We start from the raw sequence: 7,309 nt of genomic DNA, 5'->3' as shown, positions 1-7,309 counted from the left end.
AACAGTCAAAGTCAACTCGATCAACGGCTAGCAAGATGAGGTGGCACTGACGTCAGCAGATGACTGGATGCTGATGTAAGCTAGGGCTGACGTGGCACTGATGACGTCACAGGTGTCGTCAATTGGAGTTGAGGACGGCGTGTGGGCTTTGACGCAGAATCTTTGGGCGGCGCGTGTAGTCTCTGATGACTACGAGGCTTCCACTGATGTGTAGATCAGAGTAAGACGATCTCAATAATACTTGCAGAAATGTGATCAGAGCAATATTCACGGCGGTGATGACACGTGCAGTGGTCTGTACGGTGTAGAACTCCTCAACGACAACGGCTACAGGTCCAGAACCCAAAGACAATGGCTGGAAGACGTCAAAGGTTCAACGACAAGAGGCTACGGTGACTGTTGTGATGGCAGAAGTGATGTTGAGAATGGAGTAACACCAATAAAGACAAAACTGCTAAGAAAATGTCAAAGCAGTGGCTCTGATACCATGTTAAATATTAGCATTGATACACCATGTTGAATATGCTAGTATGGATGCGGAAGCGAAAGTATAAAGTATAGAACACAATAACACACGAGAGTTACGTGGTTCAGCCTAACGGCCTACATCCACAGAAGAAACCCTAAAAGGGCTACATCAATAATATATTATAGTGTAGTACAAATCCTGTATTACAATGAATCATAACATGTGTATATATAGTAGACTAAACCGTAGACTAATAAACTTTTAGTACAAGTAAAAGACTTGACTTGCATACAAAATAGAATTAGGCTTGGGCCTATGCTAATGGGCTGATATATCTCTAACACCCTCTCTCAAACTCAAGATGGAAACTTGATGAAATCTTGAGATTTGATAAGGTTGAGAAGATTCCTTGAATGAAGTTTGGCTCTGTGACGGTAGTTCGAGGAAGACAATGGTCTTGCAGTGTTGATGCGACTTCTAACGATGGCATGACTATACCAGAGAGTTTTGATGGCAGCAGTAGGAAGCCAAAAAAGATGAACGCAGCGAAAAAACATCGAGGAAGACAAAGATTACTCTTAAATATACCGCAAGGACAGAAAACCATGGCCACAAGAAGGTGGCTCTGATACCATGTTAGAAATACTGAAATCTGTAGTATTGTATTTCCTTTGGTTACGATGGCTTCTTAAGGATTTAGATGTATCCATATTCTCTGCTACTCCTCTTTATTGTGACAACCAGAGTGTCATTCATATTGTTCACAATGATTGTCTTCCATGAACGAACTAAACACATCGAGATTGATTGTCATTTTATCCGTTATCATCTTGTCCATGGTGCTTTCAAGCTTTTCTCAGTCTCCTCCAAAGATCAACTTGCAGATATCTTCACCAAGTCACTTCCTAAGGGACGCACTCGTGATTTGGTTGATAACCTCAAACTGGTCTCACACCCACCTTGAGTTTGAGGGGGGCTATTAACGTGTATTATGTTGTGGGTTTTAGGCCCAGTTAGATTACTTGTATAGTACACATTCTTGTAGTACACATTCTTGTACTACACGTTTACTTATACCGCACACATATGCCTCCTATATAAAGGACACTCATGTATATTCTTTGATCAAGAAATACAATACTACAGATTTCAATATTTCTAACACTTTTAAATGACTGCGTTCCCATTCGTTCTTGCAATTTTCTTATTCTATTTTCATTATTGTTAAACTCTGAAAATGTCCCATAGGAGTGAACTTCATAAAATATTAAATAAGAGTAGATCTCAATAGGAGTATGTGTGCCATATACAAGCAATGCCAAAATTCTGTTGCCCAAATCTCTAATCTCAAGAGCCTGAAAAAAACATACCAAAATTTTGCCAAGACGTCCAAAGCATGAAACCATAGTATTAGGATCATTTGTCTAATCATAAACCTATCATCAAAACCTCATGTATGCAAGTGGTTTTTCATATACCTTTGGTTTGTTTGATCTTTATTCTTGCTTCCAATTGATCGAAAACACGTACGTATATCTTTGATGATATGAGATGATTTAGGATCAAGTCATACTAGATTTTTGTTTAAAGTTCAAATGGTCACATGATGTTCGTATATTCAAAACTGTTTTTTTTTTCAAAACCCTAGACATGCAATTTATTTTTCTGTGAATGAAAAGGAATTAATTGTTTGTGACATGTTTTGGATGATTGGAAGACAGGACATGATGGCAACAACAATATCAAGAAGATTAGCTCTGTTAAGTTTTTAGATCCCTATAAACTAGATTGTTTAACCTAATTAATTAACCAAGTAAATACTTAGATTTATTCTTCAGATCTAGGTTAAAACAATAAAGTCATATCATGTAAAGTAGCGGAAAATTAAATAACACAACGATGTGATGACCCAGGAAAACCAAACCGGTAAAAAATTTGGTGAGGATTTAACCTAGCTATTCTCAAGGTAAAAAGCAAATCCACTGTAGAGAATTGAAGTTTACAATAAGATTTAGACCACTAACATCTTATTACTACCACATGTAGAACTCACTGACATAATCACGTGCAAGCTCCGAATCCACGGACTCTTTATCTATTAGGTCTTTGCAACACAAGCACTCACACTTGTGATAAAAAAACACAAACTCTCCTGTTTATGACTCTAAGACCACCCTTGAAGGTTTAGATCATCAGCACCTTTAATAATTAGAGAAGGCAGCAACTTCTACAACATCGGATTTTGAGATTCTTCAAGGAATAACATCGGTAGAAAACATGAAAGAGTTTTTTGGGTACAAAACCCTGGATACAAAAGAGGCACACTCTTCTCTTTCTTAAAAGCCCTTATTAAAAACGTGCTTCGGGTTTCCTTCATATACTAGAAGAAGTAGATTTGAAACCTTAATCATTTTTGTGCTTAATTAAAATTCTGCAGATAGAACTCTCGATCGGTTGAGCCTGTCTCTTAATCAATCGAACCAGGCAAATTCTTAAATCTTCTTTCTGCAGCTTACTTTTTCTTGAATCTTGACTTGAATTACCTTAAGCATTGTCTAATAATACCTATAAACTCTAGGATCTATATCGAGACAAGTTTGTGTTCACTTTTTGCCAATTGTTCTAAACTTTTAGAACCTAACAAGTTCATCAAATCTACTTTAAGTATGTTGTTATTCTGACAAAGGGGGTGCAGCCAACCCACCAAAACCAACTCGACCTAATCTAACCCACTGGCTTAGGTTAGTTTTTAGGGGTTGGGTTCGAGTTATAACAATCACAAATTCACCTAACCCAACCCGACTCCCCTATATATTTATAATTTAAATTATATATATTTAATATATATTTGAAAAATATATTATATAATTAATAATTTTTTCCCTATTCAGCTCTTCTTATATAAAACTCAATTACCTCGCAAATCTTAACAATCTTATTTCTCTCTTTGCTTTTGTTGCCTCTCTCTCCCACTCCACTCCTATTTGTTTATAACTGAGTTGGGATACTAGTTCATGTATATTTTATTTATCAACTTAGTTGGATATATTTTGTTTATAACTGAGTTGGAATACTAGTTCATGTACATTTTGTTTAAGTGGGATATATTTTTTTCTACTCAATTTATTAATAATATTAAAAAAAAAAAAAAAAAGTGCAACCCATGGGTTCAACCTGACCCAACCCGATCCATGTGGGTTGGGTCAAAAAACCCATGGGTTTGAATTTTTTTAACCCACCATGGTAGATTGGATCAAAAAATCCCCTCAACCTAACCCATGCACACCCTTAGTTCTGACATAATTTACCTTTTTTTTTTTTTTTTTTTTTTTTTTTTTTTTTTGGGTATTTTCATAGTGATTGAAAGACTTAGCAACTAAGGGCTCTAGTTTGAGCTTGTATGGAGAGAGAGATTTCTTTAATTTTTTGTTCACCAATGTTAACAATTTTGGATGTTACATATAAGAATAAGAAAATTATGTCAGAAATTTTGTATGTATGACATTATTGTTTTACCAAAATATTATTTAAACTTGAGTAAAAAATATAACTTTGAATCAATTAAATGGGTTTGGTGTCAAAAGTCTTGAAGTTCAACTAGCATGTCCTATTTTTTTTAACAAAAATGTCCTAGGTTCAAATTATTCATTCCCATTATTGTAACTATCTCATTTTCAAAAAAAAAAAAAAAAAAAATCAATGGGTTTAGTAATGCCTCAATCAAGAGGATTTCTATTTTTTTAAAATTAAAATCAAGAGGACTTTTTGGGAAGAAGAGACTTTAGTACACAATAATGATAATAAAACTAATATACATAGAATCAACAATTAAGAAATTGAACCACCACGCACCCTTGGCATGATGGTCACTCCACAAGTATAAGGGCTTGTAGGGTGTAAGGGGTAAGGGTCAGGGTTCAAATCTCCAGTAGAAAACTTCATACACATATACACTTAGATTAGATTAGAGTGAAATTTATATTTTGTATTTAAAAATTAAAAAAATAATTTAAAAAAATAATTAAGAAATTGAAGAAACGTACTTGCATGAATCGAAGGCATGAATCGAAGAGTGAAATAGAAGTGTTAAAAACTAAATTTGACTACTCTCCTACTTACATCTTCCAATTACTTCTCTTCATAGAATGGACTTCACGTACCGACATTATCTTTCTCATTTAACAAATAGGGTTTTATGACCCATAAATTCATTACTACTACACAGAATGGACTAATTATAGCCCATATTATTTTCATCCACATGGTTTGGGCTCACGGGGACACCCTATCTCTCTTGAAGGGTTGGGTCCCTTAATCAAGATCTCATATTCACAGAAAATGGACTATTGACTGTTAAATGCCCAAGACCAAGATCATATTGGGCTTATATCTAAACATAAGGTTCGGGCCCACATTCTCTCAAGCCTAATGGGCTGATAAGTTGTTAAGCACTTGGAGCCCACATCTTCATAAAAATTTAATTTGGACTAGCATAATTCTTAAATCCTTGAGACCCACCCCCGTTACAAGTGAGCTCATGCACAACAAAGTGCAGTCAAGACCATCATATCCACTAGCTCCAAAAAAGAAAAAAGAAAAAAGAAAACCATCATATCCACATGCCAAAAAGAGTAGGACCATTCATCAGCATTAGCTTGTTTCCTCTAGCTGACTCTAACATCTTCTTCTTTACAAGAAAACAAACAAAGTATTTGATCAAGACTTGGAACATCAACACCGAAACACCCTAGACTACATCAAATTTCTCAAGAAATCTCTTTAACCATAGCAAATAACTGTGATCACTTTAAGCATTGATTTATATATGTTCCAAGCCCATGAGTTTTCATGGGTGTAAGCACTAAGCAAAGCTTGGTTCATGTGGTTTGTAGGGCAACAACTCTTCACTATTTCAAGAAAATGTGCTGAACTTGGCATGTCATAAATGGCAATGTGAACTTCCTCAAGATTAGACCAATGTAGGGATTTTTATTGGTCATGCTCCTTAATGCTCTTATTGACATGTGGTTGATCAATTAATCAGTGTCTTAATATTGAGTCCATATTGGTCTCGAGACCATATTTTGGTCTCGATGTGTTCTCAAGATCAAGACGTGATCTCCATGTCAAAGCCAAATTGAGATTACTTTTGTGGTATAAACAATTACAAATACTATCTTAATGCTAGACAGCTTATGATTATAGAGTAAGGCCCTTCCTTAAATTGTTTTTTTTTTTTTTAAACATATTTATTTCAATATATTGACATAGTTTTCCAAATCCTTTTGAAAACAATAAATGTATTAACAAATGGGCAATAAAGAGAAAAGGACACAATAAAAAAAAATTACTTAAATTAATAAAAAAGACATTAAAAAAGTCTGATATTTCATTATAATTTCAGTATATATAAGAAACTCATTCATCTTATAGGGACATAAAAAGTTATAACATAAAAATAACCGCATTTATTTGTATTTGGAGATCAACATATTGAAAATCAAGATGCAACTTTGATATGTAGGATCTTCAAAGGATTTAGCCTCTCAAAAGACCCCTTTTTTCTTTTTATTGAAAGCGCTGCAGCTCTTCCGAATTTCCCCAGCATTTCCAACAAGAACTTCAATGCTCCCCAACTTTACCATAGCTTTTGCAAAGCTGTCTTGGAATCCAATCCCATTTGATGCAAAACCAGAAACAATACTAGCGGTTAAATTATCTAGTGCAAGTTCCTGATCAATTTGCAATATACCTTTCTTCAAAAGTATTTGATTGTAAAATTGGTTGTCAAATGTAAAGGCGGTACTTTGGTCCAAAAATACAGTAGCGGATGCTTTCTTGGCACATGTCTTATTGAGCTTGGCAAACAAAGTAGGATCCATTGAAGGGTCAGGAGGGGAAAGTCGATCGCTAAAGAAGAAGCAATGTGCAAACCCAACAGTGTGTGCACCTAAAAGGGTTACCATTTCATTGATGTCCATCCCTTTGTCAGTGAAAGAACTCAATGCCCCAGACACAGAGATTCCTGGTCCTGGCAAGTTCACATCGTCTGGATTCGACACTAGTCCGTCACGCCTTCCGGTTGGCACTGTATAATTAGGCCCTCCAGCTAGAGCAACACTGTCACGAGTTGCCAAAGTGATAATATCTGCACATGAAACGGTTAAAGGGCATGCAGCCTCTAGGCTTTTCTTCGCCTTATCAATAACATTATATCCTCTTACGGTTTGGTTTGGCCCAGCAACTTTCTCCGAAGAATTGTTCTTGGTTGGGTCTATTAGTATAGATGCATCACAACCCTGATATAAATTAAAGAAACTATATATTAGTGCACATGTACGTGAATAAAAGAAAAGAGTGATACAATGCTTAATTATATATAGTTTTGAGTACAAATGTTATATATATATATATATATATATATATATCTTACTCTAACAAAACAATCGTGAAAATGCATGCGTAGGAAGGCTGCCGTTATGGATGGATCCTTAGAGAATGCAATTTGCACCGCTTGTTGGACAATTGATTCTGCTTGGGGACAGGTAGAGTCGTAGAAACCAACCTGCAGGTCAGCTAATACAAGAGGAAGAACAAAGAAAAAGATTAAGAATGACACTGCAGAATTCATTTGCATTTTTCTTTGGAATTAGTAGTATATACTTTTGTCTTATCAATGGTTTTCAGCTTTGAGCAGATGTGTGTGTTTAATTATATATATATATATATATACACATGTAGAGACTAGAGGGAGAGATGTGATAAACGTCAAACAACGTATAGCTGGCATGACGTGCTAGGAGAAAGTAGCAATCAACATTGATTGAACTATAAGGTCCG

The 7,309-nt window shown here is 35.3% G+C and overlaps 1 protein-coding gene across 1 annotated transcript; it reads right to left on the bottom strand.

Annotated features, from left to right (window-relative positions):
* Window positions 1-6,015: 6,015 nt before the first annotated feature.
* On the bottom strand, window positions 6,016-7,103 carry LOC115951680 (peroxidase 44-like). The gene is made up of 2 exons (XM_031068841.1): window positions 6,903-7,103; window positions 6,016-6,768 (listed from the first exon to the last, which is right to left on the bottom strand). The coding sequence occupies exons 1-2, from the start codon at window positions 7,098-7,100 to the stop codon at window positions 6,016-6,018; spliced, it is 951 nt and encodes a 316-aa protein (XP_030924701.1). The 5' UTR covers window positions 7,101-7,103.
* Window positions 7,104-7,309: the final 206 nt, after the last annotated feature.

This window comes from Quercus lobata, chromosome 7, assembly GCF_001633185.2.
Source record: "Quercus lobata isolate SW786 chromosome 7, ValleyOak3.0 Primary Assembly, whole genome shotgun sequence".
Classification (NCBI taxonomy): domain Eukaryota; kingdom Viridiplantae; phylum Streptophyta; class Magnoliopsida; order Fagales; family Fagaceae; genus Quercus; species Quercus lobata.
The sequence above is the reverse complement of the archived record's forward strand: the minus strand, read 5'-3'. Positions and strand labels throughout refer to the sequence as shown.

Excerpts from the sequence above, each read along its gene's own strand:
- LOC115951680 (XM_031068841.1), bottom strand. The coding sequence starts at position 7,100 with ATGAATTCTGCAGTGTCATTCTTAATCTTTTTCTTTGTTCTTCCTCTT. Across the intron at positions 6,769-6,902 it reads TTCACGATTGTTTTGTTAGA|GGTTGTGATGCATCTATACT; the intron begins GTAAGATATATA and ends AATTTATATCAG.